At 37.4% G+C, this 18,912-nt stretch overlaps 1 protein-coding gene across 1 annotated transcript in view; it reads right to left on the bottom strand.

Moving 5' to 3' along the window:
• tm9sf4 (transmembrane 9 superfamily protein member 4) overlaps window positions 1-18,912 on the bottom strand; it is a 56,665-nt gene that overhangs the window by 5,781 nt on the left and 31,972 nt on the right. Inside the window, exons 9-15 of the mRNA XM_059980674.1 lie at window positions 15,375-15,445; window positions 11,360-11,492; window positions 11,188-11,269; window positions 8,361-8,436; window positions 5,487-5,570; window positions 4,216-4,391; window positions 1,192-1,255 (exon numbers count right to left, since the gene is read on the bottom strand). Coding sequence (XP_059836657.1) covers window positions 1,192-1,255; window positions 4,216-4,391; window positions 5,487-5,570; window positions 8,361-8,436; window positions 11,188-11,269; window positions 11,360-11,492; window positions 15,375-15,445 — 686 coding nt within the window. The remainder of the gene's footprint in view (window positions 1-1,191; window positions 1,256-4,215; window positions 4,392-5,486; window positions 5,571-8,360; window positions 8,437-11,187; window positions 11,270-11,359; window positions 11,493-15,374; window positions 15,446-18,912) is intronic.

Here is an 18,912-nt window from a genome sequence, read left to right as displayed (position 1 = left end):
AATATTTCTCAGTTCTCTGGTTGTTCCCTCTGGCCCTAGACTCCCCCACTTTAAGAAACATGCTCTCTACATCCACTCTATCCAGACCTTTCAATATTCAACAGGTTTCAATGAGATCTCCCTTCAAGCCCAGAGCCAAATACTCATATTAACCTTTTCCCTTGAACCTCCTCTGGACTCTGTCCATGCCAGCACACCCTTTCTTAGATAAGGGGCCTTAAAACTGCTCACAATATTCCAAGTGTGGTCTGACCAATGCTTTATAAACCTCCAGCATTACATCCTTGCTTTTGTTTTCTAGTTCTCAAAATGAATGCTAACATTACATTTGCTTTCTTTACCATTGATTCAACTTGCAAGTTAACCTTTATGGAATCCTGTACAAGTTCTCCCAAGACCTTCTGCACCTCTGATTTTTGAATTTTCTCCCCATTTACAAAACAGAGCACACATTTATTCCTTCTGCCAATGTGCATGACTATGCACTACCCTACATTATATAGCACCTGCCACTTCTTTCACCCAATCAAAGTCCTTCTGCAGACACTCTTCTTCCTAAATACTACCTGCCCTTCCACCTCCTGTCTTTGTATCAACTACAAATTTGGCCACAAAGCCAGCAATTGCTTCATCCAAATCACTGACATACAACATGCAAAGAAGCAGTCCCAACACTGACCCCCACAGCCTTTATACCCACTCTTTGGCTCCTGCCAGTCAGTTATTCGTGTATCCTAGTACCTCACCTGTAATATTACGGGCTCTTATTTTGTTAAGCAGCCTCATGCACAGCACTTTGTCAAAGACCTTCTGCAAGTCTAAATAAACAACATTCATTGACTTTTATCTTTCCTGTGTTCTTACACATCTTTACTGTATATAACCCTGGGTAACAAAGGATCCCATTTACAAAGAGCACAGAGCAGATAAAAGGTTCACCAAATATGATTTTTTATCTTGATAAAAAAAACTTTTTATGTCTTGCCAAATAATAACAGAACAAAAGCAGAAATATCAAGGATAAAAGTGATAAATGAACACTCGCTTACAAATCTTTAAATAATCGCTACATAATTTTGGGGACAGTAATACATGGGCTTTCATTGGTTAAAAACTTTAAAACCTAAGAATGAGAAAGAGAAAAAAGAAATCACACATGTATGCAATTAGCATCAACTAAAATTTACTCACACTGAAAATAAAGAACAGTTCAATAAACATGGCACCAAACGGTAGGATACCAGCCATAAGAATTCTGCAAAATACAAGCAGTAAATTTAGATATGGCACAAATACAATAAACTGGATCAGTACATTTTTAAATACAGAGTAATAAGGCACATTTTGATATTAGGGACGTAGTGATGTTGGGTCTTTTGAAGAATATTAAGGTGGCCAAAACCCCAAGGCTGAGATCTTTGTATCCACAAGGTTCCAAAAGCCAGTGTTCTTTTAAGGAAGACACTCAGGATAATCCAGCAAGTTGTAGGATGATGGGCCTTAAACAAGTGGTAGAGAAATTACAAAAGATTCTTATAGACAGGGTTTAGTCAATTTTGGGAAAGCATTGACTTTTTAAGGGAGAGTTAAAATAGTGCAGAGGATGTTACGCTTTACAAACCTGATTTGATTTTTTTTTGAGATGTGTAGGGTTGTGTGTGTTTTACATGGGCTTTAGTAAAGCATTTACCAAGGCCCCATGGTAGGCAGATGCAAAAAAATAAATCACAGCAATCCACAACAACTTGGTGGAAGGGCTGCAAAGTTGGCTTGGCCATAGATAATAGAGGGTAGTGGTGGAGGGGTATCATTCTAACAGGAGGTCCATGACCAGTCATGGTCTACAAGGATCAGTACTGGGACCTCTGTTGTTTGTAATGTACAAATGATTTGGATGAAAATGTAAAACAATTATGGACAACACAATTAGTGAAATTGCAGACAGTAAAGAACAAGCAGGATGTAATGTTACACTTTGAGTATTGTGTGCAATTCTGGTTGCTACACTAGGGGATGTGGATGTTTTGGAGAAACTTTAGAAAATCATTACCAGGATTGCAGAGTATTAACAGTAAGGAGGGGCTGGGCTGGTATAAGGAAGGCCGACAGGTGTTACATCGAATGGAAGTGCCTGGAAAGTACTGCTAGGAAATGCAGTGGAAGCAGATGCAATAGTAACAAAGAGGCATTTAGACACATGAACCAGCAAGGGAATGGAGGGATACTAACCACATGGAATTAGCCGATAGAATTAGTTTAGTTTGATATCATGGTTAGCACAGATAATGTGAGCTGAGGGCCTGTTCCTGTGCTGAACTGTTCTATATTTAATGACTAATAATAGACCATTAGTATTGACTGGCAGGACAACCACAGAACACAAATTTAAAACTATCACAAAACTGAATTGATGCCTTTTCCTACATGGCAGATAATTTTAATGACGCCTGCCATAAATCCTTGTTGGAACAAATTTATAAAGATTTAAAATAAAATTATATTGTTGTATAAAGAGCAAATAAAGCATATATGAAGAAAAGAGAGGGTGCTTAAGCTAGTTAACCATGTGGAGAAAAACAATGACAATGATTGGGTGATGATTCTGCTTGCATAATTCAAATGGACTTGGAGCAGATCAAAAGATAAATTAGTACAATCATTTTAAACTTGAAACAAAAAACTGAAATCTGTAACAAAATGAGAATATGTTAGAAGCACTAAACTGGTAAGTCAACATCTATGAAGCAAACACATAACTTTATCAATTATGCGTTTCCAGCATTTTTATTAAACTGTTAGAAAGGCCATGACTACCTTCTCAGAGCATTTAGGAACGGACAATAAATGTCAACCTTGCCATTGAAGCCTACATCCTGAGAAAACAAAATAGTAAATTCCAGAAGGATTGTAACATGCAGTCTGCAGTGTAACATAAGCTTTTACCCCTAAAAAGCAATTTTAGAAAATCCTGTTGGGAAATGTAGAAATCTTATATCTGTCCTTATATCTCCAGAAAAGTCTACTCACTTCAATTTCTGCTTCTGTAGCAGATCAATTTCTGAATGGAATTACTTTTGAAATACAATCTTGTGATTCTTTCTGGACAACTAGCTTTAAAAATCTATCACGCATAAGTTGACAATTAATTTGCGGAAGCGCAAGCTCATCTGCCTTGAATCAGAGAAAGGCAAGTTGGAATATTTTCTCAATAATGAGACCAGCAGCTGCACAACTGCAGCATAATTCAGATGTCAGGCAAGATAAAATGTGATCTTAAAAAGCCAAATGAGTGTTGACTATTATCCCATGAGGAATAAAATGCAAGTTTGACAAAACTGGGTGCCACAGTAGCATAGTGGTTAGCGCAATACTATTACAACTCGGGGCAGTCTGCAACTGGAAGTTCAATTCCAGTGCTGTTCTGTAAGCTGTCTCTGTATGTCCTCCCTGTGGAATGCATGGGTTTTCTTCAGGTGTTCCAGTTTCCTCCCACAGTCTACAGTTAACTGGTCTTTGCAAATTGTCCCATGGTTAGGTTAAGGTTAACCAGGGTTGAGAGTTTGCTGGGGTGGCATGGCCTGAAGGGCCAGAGGGGCCTACTTTGCGTTGTATTGCTAAATTTAAAATATGAATAAATTCAAGATGTTTAATGCCATTTCCCGTACACATGTAAGGAGAACGAATTAATTTTTGCTCGGGATCTAATGCAGAACAATAAAATGTTCTGGGACTATGAGAGGATGTACATGATATGCGCTCCCAGGAGTCTGAAACTGCTTACAGTTTCCATTGTTGTGCCAGCAACATAAAGGGGGATGTGAGTGGTGCGAGTTCTCCTGAAGTTGATAACCATCTCCTTTGTCTTGTTGACATTAATTATTGGCAGGCACCAGGCCTCAACTCGGGGGGAATTCACCTGTGTCGAGGATGATGATAGAATGGGAGGAATGGTTGTACAATGTGACTATCTGAGCACTGTTCATTAGGAAGTCCAACACCCAGAAGCACATTAGTGTATTCAGACCGAGGAATAGGAATTCGTTTGCCAAGGTCTGTGCGACAATGTTGATGCTGAACTGAAACCAGAAACAGTATTTTGTCCTTGGTTTTTTTAGGTGTATCAGGACCCAGTGAATGACAGATCACATATTCAATAAAATTTCAAATTATTATAGAACTTTATAACATCTAAAATGTTATAAATCTCTAACTTACCCAACAAATTTGTTCATGTACCATCGCTGCTCAGGGACCTGACGTGGTATTTGATTGGTGCGCACAGGGTTGTCATAAGGTTGCTTTCGAAAACCAAAATAATAGCCAAGGTAGACTAAAGGAAGGGAAATGCCAAACCACATGCAAAGAAGAGCCAACATTGTAGGAAAAGGAACCTTTAAAATAAAAATACAAAATAGCATTAACTGTTAGATAAGGTTCCCATAAAAATGAAGAAATGGACCTAGAAAATAAAATGTTCAGTTATGATTAAGAGCATTTGCAGACTTTAACCTTATAAAACTATGCTATGACCCCCTTATTGTATAAATCGACATTTATAGTTTTCAGCAACCAACTGGAAGACACTAAACCCATTTTACTTTTGTGAAATCAGAAGCAGACACAGATGATCATCAGGCAAAATAAAGCCTTAACTGAAAACATAGGATGCTTTGCAGACAGTAAAGTATATTTCATTCCTCAATATTATACATTTAAGAACAAATATCTAACTATATCAGTATTCTACAAGAAATCAGAGATTGAAATTTTATTCATGACTGGACAAAAATTGCATACCATTTGTGAATAAAAGTTCAATTTCAGCACTATTCTTTTTACTATATTTAAAGAGGCAATGACAGTGAACAAAATTCAGTGTAGTATTTGGCTCTGTCAGCCTTCATCATTTGGTGTACATCTTCTGTTCTCTTAAAGTGAACACATATTGCAGCATTACATCACATGCACCCTGCAGGGTCACACAATATCTGAACTCATAACATACAAATTGTTCCCTTAACCCTGACCTCCAGGGCAGCTTGCTGCTTAATTTCATGGGTTTTTTTTGCATAGTAGGAGAATTGAGCGTTATGGGGGAAAAACAGGTAGGTGGAGATGAGTCCATGGCCAGATTAGCTATGACCTTATTGAATGGCGGAGCAAGCTCAGTTGGCCAGATGGCCTACTCCTGCTCCTATTTCTCATGTTCACTCCTATTTTAATGGATAGCATGCTGTCAGCCCTTCTACCCTGTTGCTATCCCATGCCTTAATTTGCTGTTTCATCATATGACCCGCATAGAGGCAGCTGCAGTATGGGATAGCCCAGAGGGCAGGAAGACAGGGACAGTGTATACTAATTTCATACTTTGAGATTTCTCATAAATAAACCGTTGTTCATAAGCCTCCAAGACTATCACATATGAATAGCTGTGAAAAATTATTCTGGACATAATCTAATTACAATCAAACCATATTAATACTTACAGCTCCTGATGAACGTTCTCCCCATATAAAACAATTTAGGATAAAACACAGTCCAAACACGATGCCAGGATATAGTGTAGCAGTCTGTAAAGAAGAAAACACAATTAACTATAGGGATGCTGTAAAACACTTTAAGCTCACTATTTCTTTGATGTTGCACAGTAAAAGACTAGTCCCAACGTACCTGCTGCTTTACTGAGCTAGGCATTATTCCTTTGAGTTCATAGGCATATTCTCTGAAAAATCTATTACGTTATTGTCTGACTTTTCCCAGAAAATAAATTTGAGTTTGTAATTCTGCACAAAATACCTATGGTCATTTGAAATCCTATTCTTAAGCATTTACTTATAATCCAGCTGATTAGAAAATAACTAGGCTAACAAGGATCCTTGCAGAACAAGGATAAACTAAAACCTTATTTGCTGCTTTTGTTCACAATAACTTTCTAGTCAAAGTTCCTAATCACTTAGAACACATTTCAGCAGTTAAGATTTTACTTTTTTTTTGCACATAAGGTACTTTAATCCCAGTGCCCAAGGCAAAAATACCTAAAATAAAGTACTAATGATAAATTTACAATTGATTTTTAATGAATCATTATTAGGACTCTTAGCTATTAGCAGAAAATCTAGACCTCCATGTGAAATGCCATAATGTTTATTACAGGCACTATTCAAACAAAAGGTATTATTGTTCAATTAAAGCCACTATCCCAAAAACAATTACTTTGTTAACATTTCTGGCAAGTTTAACACATGCCATTTGACTACTGCAGTGATAATTTCTCTTTGCCTTCTCTCATTTAATTTTACTGCACTTTGTCAACTGAAGCCTTGTCTCTTATACTGTTGAAGCCTGCTCTATAAATGGAACTTGCCAATAACTTTCAACAATAAAAGCTAAACCTTGCAAAATTTCCATGTTTATAAACACAAGCAATTCTGCAGATGCTGAAAAAACAGAGCGCAGACACAAAATACAAAGCAACTGAAGACAAATGGCAACTACGGAGGGGAAGGAACAGTTGAGACCCCTCACCAGAAATGGAAAGGGGAAGAAGCTGCAAAAGTGAGGGGAGGGGAAGGGGTACAAACTGGCAAGAACAGGTGAAACCAGGGGGAAGGGGGAAGATATGTGGGTGGGGGAGGAAGATTCGAAGTAAAAAGTTGGGAGGGGACAAGTGGAAGAGAGAGAGGTTGAAGGAGGAAACTGACAGGAGAGAACAATGGACCATGGTAGAAAGAGAAGTTCATACCATCAGATTGGAGGTGGAAAATGAGCTGTTGTTCCTCCAACCTGAGAGTGGCCTCATCGCGACCACAGAGGCTGTCACAGACTGACACTTTGAAATAGGAATGGGAAGAAGCATTAAAATGGGTAGCCACTAGGAAATCCTGCCTTTTGTGGCAGATGCAGCAAAGATGCTCAATGAAGTGATCCCCATCTACCAATGTAGAGGAGGCTGCACCAAGAGCACTGGATGCAGTAAATGACCCTGAAAGACTCACAGGTGAAGTGTCACCTTGCCTGGAAGGACTGTTTGAAGAATTGAATAGTGGTGAGGGAGGTAGTGTAGGAGCAGGTGTATCACTTCAGAATCAGAATCAGGTTTATTATCACCGGCATGTGACGTGAAATTTGTTAACTTAGCAGCAGTTCAATGCAAAACATAATCTAGCAGAGAGAGAAAAAAAATAAAACTAATAAATAAGTAAATCAATTATATATATTGAATAGATTTTTAAAAATGTGCAATAACAGAAATACTGTACATTGAAAGTCAGGTAGTGTCCAAAGATTCGGCATCCATTTTGGAATTGGATGGTAGAGGGAAAGAAGTTGTTCCTGAATCACTGAGTGTGTGCCTTCAGGCTTCTGTATCTCCTACTTGATGGTAACAGTGAGAAAAGGGCATGCCCTGGGTGCTAGAGGTCCTTAATAATGGACGCTGCCTTTCAGAGACACCACTCCCTAAAGATGTCCTGGTTACTTTGTAGGCGAGTGCCCAAGATAGAGCTGACTAGATTTACAAACTTTTGCAGCTTCTTTTGATCCTGTGCAGTAGCCCCTCCATACCAGACAGTAATGCAGCCTGTCAATATGCTCACCACGGTACAACTATCGATGTTTGAGTGTATTTGTTGACATACCAAATCTCCTCAAACCCCTAATAAAGTATAGCCACTGTCTTGCCTTCTTTATAAATATATTGATCTGTTGGGACCAGTTAGATCCTCAGAGATCTTGACACCAAGGAACTTGAAGCTGCTCACTCTCTTCACTTCTGATTCCTCTATGAGGACTGGTATGCGTTCCTTTGTCTTACCCTCCCTGAAGTCTACAATCACCTCTTCTGTCTTTCTGACGTTAAGTGTCAGGTTGTTGCTGCAGCACCACTCCAGGAGTTGGCATATCTCACTCCTGTATGCCCTCTCGTCACCACCAGAGATTCTACCAACAATGGTTGTATTGTCAGCAAATTTATAGATGGTATTTGAGCTATGCCTAGCTACACAGTCATGAGTGCATAGACAGTAGAGCAGTGGGCTAAGCACATACCCCTGAGGTGCGCCAGTGTTGACCCACTTGCAGGGATAAGTGCCAGCAGGGAGATCAGAGGAGAGGGACAAGTGAGTCACGTAAAGAGCAATCCCTGAGGAATGCGGGGATGGGGGGGGGGGGGGAGAGAGAGGGAGGGAAAGATGTATTTAGTAGCAGGTTCCTGTTGAAGATCATGTTTACTCAAGTTTATATCATCCTTGAAGAGCACATTGAACCAGTTCATAAGAAATTTACATGACTTAAAATGCCCTGAAAAATAACTAAAATGTTTGAAATATTTGTATCAAATAAGAGCAGACAAATGTACATACACAAAAAGCACCTTTCCTCCATCGATGGCCTTTTAGAGTGCGGTACAAACGACCAGCAAAATAACCACCAAATAACCTGAGAGGAAAAGATGACAAATTTTAATATTAAATACAATCCCCTCGGTATTCTGTTGGACAGGTATAAAACTACACTAACATGTCTCACATCAAATCTCGGAAATTCATCTAGCCATTGCACTGTTGACAAACTTATCAAATTTATAGCAAGCCAACAGCATCTTCATAGATGACTTGCACATACTGGAAAGCCATTTCCTGACCTGGAATTTCTGGTCCAATTCATGTCAGAAAGAAGTCCCAATGCTGCACCCAACCAAAATCTTGGTTGAGAAAGTCTTTTTGCAGAATACTGCTCATCTATGAGCCTGCTCTGAATACCTGGCTGTTATCCTCGATAGGATTGAAAGCTGAAAATAAAAGCAAATCCAGTCCAGACAAACTAATGCCAGGTCATTTCACCTCGTAAAATCCTATCTGTCTACCCTTTTCTCCTTCATTCATGACATTTCTGCAGCTGGTAGACTCCATCTTTAGGTAAATGCTGCCATCAACTTTATGACTTTTCATAATGGCAGAAAACGGAATTGACCATTTAATAAAATTTTTAGTACGATAGGTCATCCTGTATAAGATAATTATGGAGAATTCTCTATATTTGCCCTATATTTTCTCTCTATGAAAGCAACTGCTGATTTGTTGCAACCCAACTACAAGGAACTCATGGTCTCAAACTTGCTATCATGGATCTCATCATTCTGTCACTTTACTCATCATTCAATATCCCAGCTTTTCCTCTTGATAATTCAAGTAATCTGAAACTCTGCAGCCTGTATCCCAACTTGCAACAAACCCCATTCATTCACTACTGGACGTGCTTAATATACTGATCTCCTGGTTTTAAAATCTCAATCTGACCTTTGCACCTCTAAGTTTCTTCCAGCCCTACTACCATCACATCTGCACACCTCCAGTTCTAGCCTCTTGCACATCCTGATGTTAATAGCCCATTAAGTGTTGCAACTTTAGCTACCAAGGACCAAGTTCTGCAATTCCCTCCCTAATCTTTCCTTCTTATAAAGCCCATTAAAATCTCTATAGAACCTCATTTGTGTCATCTACACCACGCTACAAGAAACTGTGTACAGCGATTTTGTTGCTGGATTCATATCAAGACACCTAGACAAGTTTGAACCTTACCCTGGCAGCCAGGAATAAATAAGGAATTTAAAACAACCTTGTCTCAGTATCAACCACTCACTGTAAAACCCCTACTATTCACCCAGGTATTTCAGGAAGGAAACACGCTGTTCTTATCCAATCCAACCTACATGCCGCTCCTCAATGAATGATATGATTAAGCCTTAAATGTCTTCTGGAATGGTCTACAAACCATAATTCAAATTGAAAGAAAGTACAAAATCCAGAAGAAATTAAGAACTATAAATGTTGAAAATCTAAAACAGAAGAACAGCTGCAAACACTCAGATTGCCAGGCTGCATCAGTGGGAAGAGAAACAGAGTCAACATTTCAGGTCTGAAACCTGCCATCAGAACCAGAGTCTTCTCAAAGATGCAGCTGATTATTTTTTTAATCATTTTGGTTTTGAATAAATTGCTGATTTTGCCAGTGACATCCATACCTTGCAACAAATAAATACCCGACATTTTGTTAAGAATCATCTTGTCAAGAGACCTAAAACAAATTATGTTACTGACACTATTCAAGTACAAGCTAGTATTTCCACTCCCGCTAAACAGTTACTTTATTAACATTGCTAGTGAATTAACACATGCCATTGAGTTATCATGGTAATATCTTTCTCTTCACCTCATCTCACTTTACTATAAAAGCCACATATTTATTTTATACACCCATTCAATTCTGCTTTCTCCTTTTCAGAGAATTTCCATGTAAAGAATTATATTCCAATTCTCAGTAATTTTTGTACAAAGGAAACGTTAACAACTTGACAATCATAGGAGAATTGGACTACATTTTTATGAAATGCTTTTAAGAAGAATAGGAAGAAAGGCAAAATAAATGTCTACACTTATAAACAACTTTATAAGTTCATTACTTTTGCTGGCAATCTCCAATCTACCCTCCTACAGATTATTCCATTTCTGGATCTGTTTCTATCTGGATTAGTGAAAAATCCTTTACAGACTCCCACAGCTATCTTGACTATACATTTTTCCATCATGCTTCATGCAAGGATGCATTAAGTTCTACTAGTTCCTATGTTGGCCTTATTTATTCCACATATGAGACTTCTATACAGATGCCTCTGAAATAATTTCCTTCTTCCTGAACCATGGTTAATGCATTTTCTCATGCTACAAACCTGCTGTGCCTAGCATATGCTAGATAATTTTATAAAATGAAATACCTGAAATGCAATCTCAATGAATGGGTTTCAGCAAAAAGTTTTAAAGCCAGCTTTTCACTTAGCAAATAAAAGTGAAGCAACCTGAGTTAAAAGCATAAACACAAAAAAGCCCGCAGATGCTGGAAGTCCAAAGCAACACACCCAAAATGCTGGAGGAACTCAGCAGGTCAGGCAGCATCTGTGAACGTGAATAGAGAGTTGATGTTTTGGGAGGAGACGCTTCTTCAGGATTCTTCGTCAGTTAAAAGCAGCCTCAGAGACAGAAGAGGGAACCACAAAAATCTAATTTTTGTAATGCCCATGCACATATTGAATAGTTGGCCATTCATCTGCCTGACAATCTGTTTATGTACAGAAACAAAAGATGAAAGAAGAACTGATAAAATTGCATAATTAAAAAATATCAAATAACATACCCCATGAACACGAAGAGGAAACAAGCAGTTGTCATCAATGCCCCTCTGCTGGATGGGGACAGCATTCCTAACATGGCAACAACTGAAAATGAACATATATATACTGTATTAGAGAAAGTGTATAAAATTCCGCCTGTTTCCACTTTGAAAGTAACTGATTTCAAATACTCACTGATAACAATTAGTATCATGCAGAATAATTGGATCCCAGATCCTAAAAGAGAGCTGAGAATCATGGGATAATGTGGTGGCCTGAATACATCACCATGGACTAGTTTCCAACCAGATTCTTCCATCGTGTCTTCCTAAGAACATAAAATGTAAATTTTTTTTGGTGCACTTTGTATTTGAGATGCTAATTAAATGAAGTTAAAATAAAGTGCAGTGGATTTCGGTTAACTGGGACACATCGGGGGCAGTAGATTTTGGCTCAATTAAACAAATGCTCTAATTAAGCTTCTAACAGAAGCTTAATGGGAATAGTTAAAAAGTATAAAATACAATACAAACTACCGTTTAACAGTAACAATTTATGTATTTAAATGAAGTACAAAACAAATTAGAACACTATTAAAACTAATATAGTACTATAAAACTGTGTACTAGTTCCTAACAGTTATCAATGAAGGAAGTCATCCATTGTATGCTGCTGTGTTCTTTTGATTGACTATAAATTTTGATGATTGCATCCACCAAATCTTCATTTTTATTGTAACATTCACGATGGTTGTCAATACCCTCAAATTATTTGTAGTTTCTAACTTGTTGAACTAGTGAAATTATTTCATTTTCACTCTCAGCTGTTCCTGGCATCAATAAGCCTAAATGCTTGAAACCGCAGTGAGCAAAACAGTTCTTAATTGTCTTTGCTCATTATTCACCAACTATCAGCGACAACATCATTGCTTCTTGATCACAAACAAATGCAAGTGAGGCTATTTAAAAACTTCACTTTAAGCAGTGTCTTGACTGACACTAGTTAAAAACTGTTTGGCAACAGTTTCCTGTCCCAACTAAATAATATAGTGATCCAAATAAACAAAAGGGAATCCTGGCTGTTTGCTTGATTTGCTTTCACTCTTTTAAAAGAGTTTTCCCAAACAAGTGGCTCCCGATTATCCGATGGCCCAATTAACCAGAATCCATTCTACATCATGAAATTAGATCGCCAATGGTTTGTCATCTAGTAACCAGCATGGCACATGAAAGAAAACCAAGTAAGAGGACAGAAAACCAAAAGAATCCACAGGAACAAAATCACAAAGGGTGTGGTGACTTAGCAAAAGTAAAAACTGTATATAGTGTATTAAGTATCTGAAGTAAAAGAAGAAATAGCAGAGTTACTCAACCAGTCAGGCAAAAGGAGACAGAATAGCAGAAAATTTTCCCCACTGACTCAGAACATTAGTGCTTGATTTTCTCACTCTCGCTACCAATACACCGTGGCTGTGCAGTTCTGGAACCATGTATTAACTTGATGATTTCTCACTGCTCAAGTGTTTTTGCTGGAGAGCAATTTTAATGTTAGCATATACCTCCTGAGCCATTTCATTGTTTTTGACAAGGATGAGTTAATTTCCTGACATATTTCTCACACACAATTATTTCTGTTCACTCATGTGAGATGACAGAACTTAATGCCTGCAATAACAGTCTTGACCAGCTGATGGCAAGAAGTCTTCTTGAATCACTATAGTTTTTGAAAATACCCAATAGTATAATGAATGAAAGGAATTTTAAAATGTTGACATATTAACAATGAAGGAAATATCAGGTGGAGTGATTTGGTGGACAACTTACAGGTAGAGGCATTTCTGGTACTTCAAAGTGGAGACATCCTGTTTGATTGGTATTGTTGCAACAGTGCATCTTGTAGATTAGGGATGGCCAACCTCTGGCACATGCGCCAAAAGCGGCGCACTGGATGATTAGAAGTGGCGCATCGCACCCCAGTGATAATAATAAGAAAGTAAGCCTACTCATGCAAAAAGTATTAACCAAAAACCGATTTGTAGGAAAAAAATCTATAACAGGAATTCAAGTAGCTCAGAAATGGGTTTTACTGTGAATAAATCTAAAACTTAGCAATGATTTTTAGCAATTTTATTATTTTGTGCACATCTTTTGGCGAATGTTATCTTCTTTCACATTAATCTGTTTTCAATTTTTAAAAATGTTCAATGTGTCAAACTAGGAAAGAAGGACTTTTGTTTTGCAGTCATTCCGTAACTGTTCAATACATGTTTGATCCTGAGGCTCCAGGCATCTGCACCAGCGGTGTGTCGAAGGTTTTTCCAGTCAGTTTACAATTGACACTCATGCGCTATGGGGTTGTGCTTTGTTCATCCTTTGTGAACATTTGCAGTTTTGTACTTTTTCGAAAATTAAGCCTTGTTTTTACATTCAGTTACCCATCACAGTGCAAAAGAAAATCAGAAGGTAACAGAAAGCATGAATTCAATGAAGAGGGAAAATGAGTTCTTATTTATAGTGGGTCCGTCAGGAAAACAGTTGTTCATTGTTTGTGAAAACACTCTCTCACGTAATAGAAGACATGATCTTAAAACATCAGACTGAAATAGAAGTTAAACTGAAGCTAGTGCTTGGGTCTGAGTTACGGAAAGAGTATGTGATTAAGAAAAAGAAAAAATTAAAAGACAAAATATATTTGTTAAATTAAGTTAAGTAATATTTATCTTGTTTTTATATTAAATATATCATGTAAAAGTGCTAAGTATGTCTACATTAACATATTTTTACAAGAATTGAATGGGGGTACAAGAGTTACATGGTGCATCTGAACTCGTGCGTGAAAAATTTGACGCATGGAATGTAAAAGGCTGGCTACCGCTGTTGTAGATGATACACTGTAGCTGTGCTTCATCTGTAGTGAAAGGGTGGATGTTCAGAGTAGTGGAACCAGATGCCAATCAGATGGCTGATATGTGCTGAGTTGCATCAAGCTTCAAATGTTTTGGGAACTGGTCACATTTAAGCAAGTAGATAATCTTGTATCCTGCCAAATTCCTTGTGGAAATGCTGGGGGAGAAAATAACAGGTGACAAAGTATTTTCAGAATACCAAATGCATGACTAATCTTGTTGCCACAATACCTAACTGGATGATCTGGTTAAGTTTCTAGCAAGTGATCCAAGAACGTTTGGCATGAAGGATTTGGTGATAGTAATTCCATTGAATGTCAAACTGAGATGACCATTCCTAGGACTAGTGTGGTAAAAACATTGTTGGCATAAGTTAGTTCATGCTTGCATTTTGACTAGGTCGTACTGCATGAAGGTACAACTTATTTCATTACCTGAACAACAATGAATAAAACTGAAACTATAATCATCTGTAAATGTCTCCTGTTAGTGAACTTGATGAGCAGTGCTTTTTGTCACATGAATTGTGTTGCTGATTTTGAAAAGAATTTGTCTTTCTTATGACAGTTTACTCAGTGAATAAGCTTTAAAATGCTATGCTCAATGTTTTAAATCTATTGCACCATAAATTTTCTTTTATTTGTTGGAAGCCACATCAGTTTTCAGGGAAAAAAAAATGTTAGGCTCATCATTCCCACTATCATTGGAAGAATAAAACCAAATTCCAGAAAATTAAGTAAAACATTGAGTTTTGCAGATTACAATGGACCAATTCAGAACTCTAGAAATATACTGGATATTTCCAGAACACAGAAAATCAGTTACGTCTTGTGAAAGCAATGAGGACATAGTCTACAACCCTAACAGAATCACAACTAAGATTTCAGTAAATAATCTAAACAAGAGAAAGTGCAAGCCTTATATGTTATTAAAAAATAGATGACCTTATTACTTAATTTGATTTTTTCTTGGCTTTAAGAACTGTTAAAGGCTTCTGTTAATTCTTAAAAATTCAGTTTTTATAGTTGAAAAGGTAAAGATTTTAAAAGAACATGAATGTTTAAATAACATATGATTTAAGTAAGAGGTACCAAAATGCAAAAGAATCATATAGATTTATTTTCTGGCATAAAGATGCAATATACTGTATGGAAAAATTTATATACAAAGCCATATTCTCAAGAATGGAATATGCAAAATGAAAATCTAAACGTAAATCAAGGCAAGAGAAGAATTTCCTTGCAAACACCAACAATTCCTATTCCCAGTCACCTTCAATTTTAGATCACTGGGCAAAATACATACAATGTCATCTTCTCTGTTGTAGTTTGCTATGTCCTTCCTGAGGGTTCGAATGATTATCATGCTGAGAATCCCTGAGGAAAGAAGAAAACTTTTATAATGTGGCTTTACGGAAGTTAATGTTAATATTTTAAAGACTTTTGGAGTAGAGCTTTAATTTTAGCTTAATGATCACACCAAGGCAGTAGCAAGAGATGAAATTGTGCTTTTATAAAAGTATGTGGGAAAATTACACAGGATTTTAATAAACAATTATCTGTGAAACTTGTTCTTGATAGCTACTTCTCAAAATTCAAACATCTGAGCAGATAGAGGAAATGTATCAAAAAGCAAACAAGTTTCATTTCATAACGATGTTGATGTTCAAGGTACTGATGCTACACTACAGCACCAACTTAGTTTTACTGGTGGGAGTACATATGTGATTCACTAGGATGTTGCCTGCAATGGAGTAGTTCAGTTCCAGAGAGAGGCTGGATCAGCAGGGTTTGTTTTCTCCGGAGTAAACTGAGGCTAAGGGGTGGATCTAATGGATGTAAATTAAATTAAGTGTGACGCAGAGTAGATTGTCAGACCCTTTTTACTCTATGGTAGGCTTATCAAAAATAAAGGGGTATAGTTTGGTAAAAGGAAGGTGTTTTGAAGGGGATTTGAGGGAAAATTTTGTTTTTAATGTGGTTAATATTCAGAATTCAATGCCAGAGATGAAGATGAATATAATAATTATGTTTAAGTGACATTTACAGATATTTAAATAGGCAAAGCATAGAAGAATATAAATCTGATATAAAAAAAGTGGGATTAGTGCAGGCAGGGAGAAAGATTAATGTGGATGTGGTTGAAGAGCTAATTTGTGCTATACAATTCTATGATAAAAGTGACTGGCAGAATCAGCACAACCATAAATCTTTAACTATGAAAAAGCAGGACCATCCTGTTTGCATAATTTAATCATTAAATAAAAATTCTATGTGCTGCTTCAATATCAGTTACTATTCCAACGTTATGGATACAATCCCAACTATACTGGTCCCAAGGAAAGAATGGGTAATTAAACATTTGCACACATCCACAAACACACAGATATTTGGGACGAGACCAAGTCTTCTGAAGACTCCCATTATAGAGCACTACAACTTGGAAAAAGGCTATTTGGTCCATCTAGTCTGTACTGAACTGTTACCTTGCCTTGTCAGTTGACCTGCACCATGGCCCTCCATACTGCTCCCATCCACACATCTATCCAAACCACTCCTAAATTTTGTGATTGAACCTGCATCCGCCACTTCCACTGGCAGCTTGATCCACAATTGTATCACCACCTAAATGAAGCACAGTATTTCCTCCTGAGACCCCATAAATAGTTCACCTTTCACTCATAACCCATGACCTCTAGTTCTAACCTCAGTGGAAAAGTGCCTGCTTCTATTTACCCTATCTATACCCTACAATTTTGTATCCCTCTATTGAATCTTCCCTCGTTCTCCAACATTTGAAGGAAAAGTCCAAACCTATTCAACTATCTCTATAACTCAGTCTTGGCAACATCCTTGAAAATTTTCACTATACTCTCAATCTTATTGATATCTTTTCTGTAGGTAGGTGACCAGAACTGCACACAATACTCCAAATTCGGCCTCACTAATGTCTTGTACAACTTCAACATAACATCCTAACTCCTGTCCTCAATACTCACATTTATGAAGGTACAGAGCCATGTTCTTCTAGAATTCATTAGGAATGTTCTTTAGGCAGAAACTACATTTGTTGAGCTGAGCATCTAAAGAAGAACTTGTCTTATTGGGTGTTTCCAATGTAGAATGGATATGTTTCATTCAACTGACATTAATTTGGGAAGAACGTGGAGTGGGAGAAAGACAATCCAGTTGTCACGGTCTATATAGTCAAAACAGGTGTAGGAAGGTGATTTTAATAAAGGCATTAACAACAGCTCTTGGCAAAATAGAAAAGATCACAAAGATAATAACTACTGGATTATTACACAAGACACAAAAATACGGAAGATAAATAAGATTAGCTTAAAAATGAGTGAGGGAGAAATGGATGTTCACTCACGGGTCACCAATACCAGTACAGGGCATTATAAAACTAAGTTGTTCAATTGGGACCTGTTTCATCCGATCTTTACTATTGTACTGGGACTAGTGTCCTGGTAAATCATGCAAATCGGCTCATAGACTAATTGTGCGTGTGGACCCGTTTGAGGGATGAGGGTGGGTTGGGAGAAAGAACAGTTCAAATAATGTTACGTGAGATTTAATAAATCAAAAGGGAAGACACAAAAGTGTGGTAGAAATTGAACCCACATTAAAAACTGTAAAAATTAAAGGCTCCTTATCTGAATGCAGGGTGTAATTGTGACAAGATGGTTGAACTTGCATCGTAAACAGATATAAAAGTGTTATGTAGCAGAAACATTTAACAAGTACCGACAACTGACGTTCCAAATAGGCAAAGAGAAAAATGAGGTAGGAAGCACTGTTAATCAAGAAAGGTATTAATGAATTGCTGAATAGTGATATAGATGCAGTGGATCGAGATGTACTTTTGATTTGGGTGAAAATAAGGAATAGCAAGAACAGTCAATAGCCAAGTGTCTCACAGTACAATAAGGCATAAATTATAAAATATCAAATGGCATACAAGAAGAAAACTAATTGTTATGGATGATCTTAATCTAGATATTGATTGGACTAATAAAATAGACAAGGTGGCAAAGGAAGAGAAATTTGTGGAGCGCATCAGAGATTGCTCCTTAGGGGTATTTACTGTGGATCTTAGCTGGGAATAAATTATTTTAGATTTGGTCATAGGTAATGTGGAAGTATTAATAAGAGATCTTATAGCTGAGGGTCTGAAAGGAAGTAGTGCTGACAATCCTGTAGGGAATAGTGTTGACAAGATTGTAGAATTCCACATAGAGTATGAAGGCAAACACAGAACTATACAGGCCAACATTTTAAACTACTCCAAGATCAAATTAATCCTTTCCTCCCCTATAGCTCTCCCTTTTTCTTTCAATCACTTGCCTGAGCCCCTTAATTGTCCCTAATGTTGTTGCCTCTACCATCACCCCCAACAGTGTATTCCATGTATTTTTTGCACTCTCTAGGTGAAAAAAATCCAACCCCCATTCTTTCCTCCAAACATCTTAAAAGTATTTCCTCTTGTGTTCACTATTGCTGCCTTGGGGAAAAAGACCCTGGCTGTCCACTCTATGCCTCTTATCATTTTGTATGCATCTATTAAGTTGCCTCTCATTCCCCAAAGAAAAAAGTCTCCTGAAAGTAGCAAGATAGATAAGCTAGGTGAGGGATAGATTATAACTGAAGGGAAGTCATAGTGATAGAAAACACCAACTGCTGGAGTCCTGCATGCAGTTCCAGCTGGCACAGAAGGTGGAGAGATGCAACTGTATGAATTAGAATGCACAGAAGGTTTTAAAGAACATTGCCATAATAGGGAATTCAAATTACAAGGCGATTTTGATTAAATTTGTGTTCTTTGCTTTGTGAGAGAG

Source organism: Hypanus sabinus, chromosome 9 (genome assembly GCF_030144855.1).
Source record: "Hypanus sabinus isolate sHypSab1 chromosome 9, sHypSab1.hap1, whole genome shotgun sequence".
NCBI lineage: Eukaryota > Metazoa > Chordata > Chondrichthyes > Myliobatiformes > Dasyatidae > Hypanus > Hypanus sabinus.
This window is presented reverse-complemented; position numbering and strand designations above follow the sequence as displayed.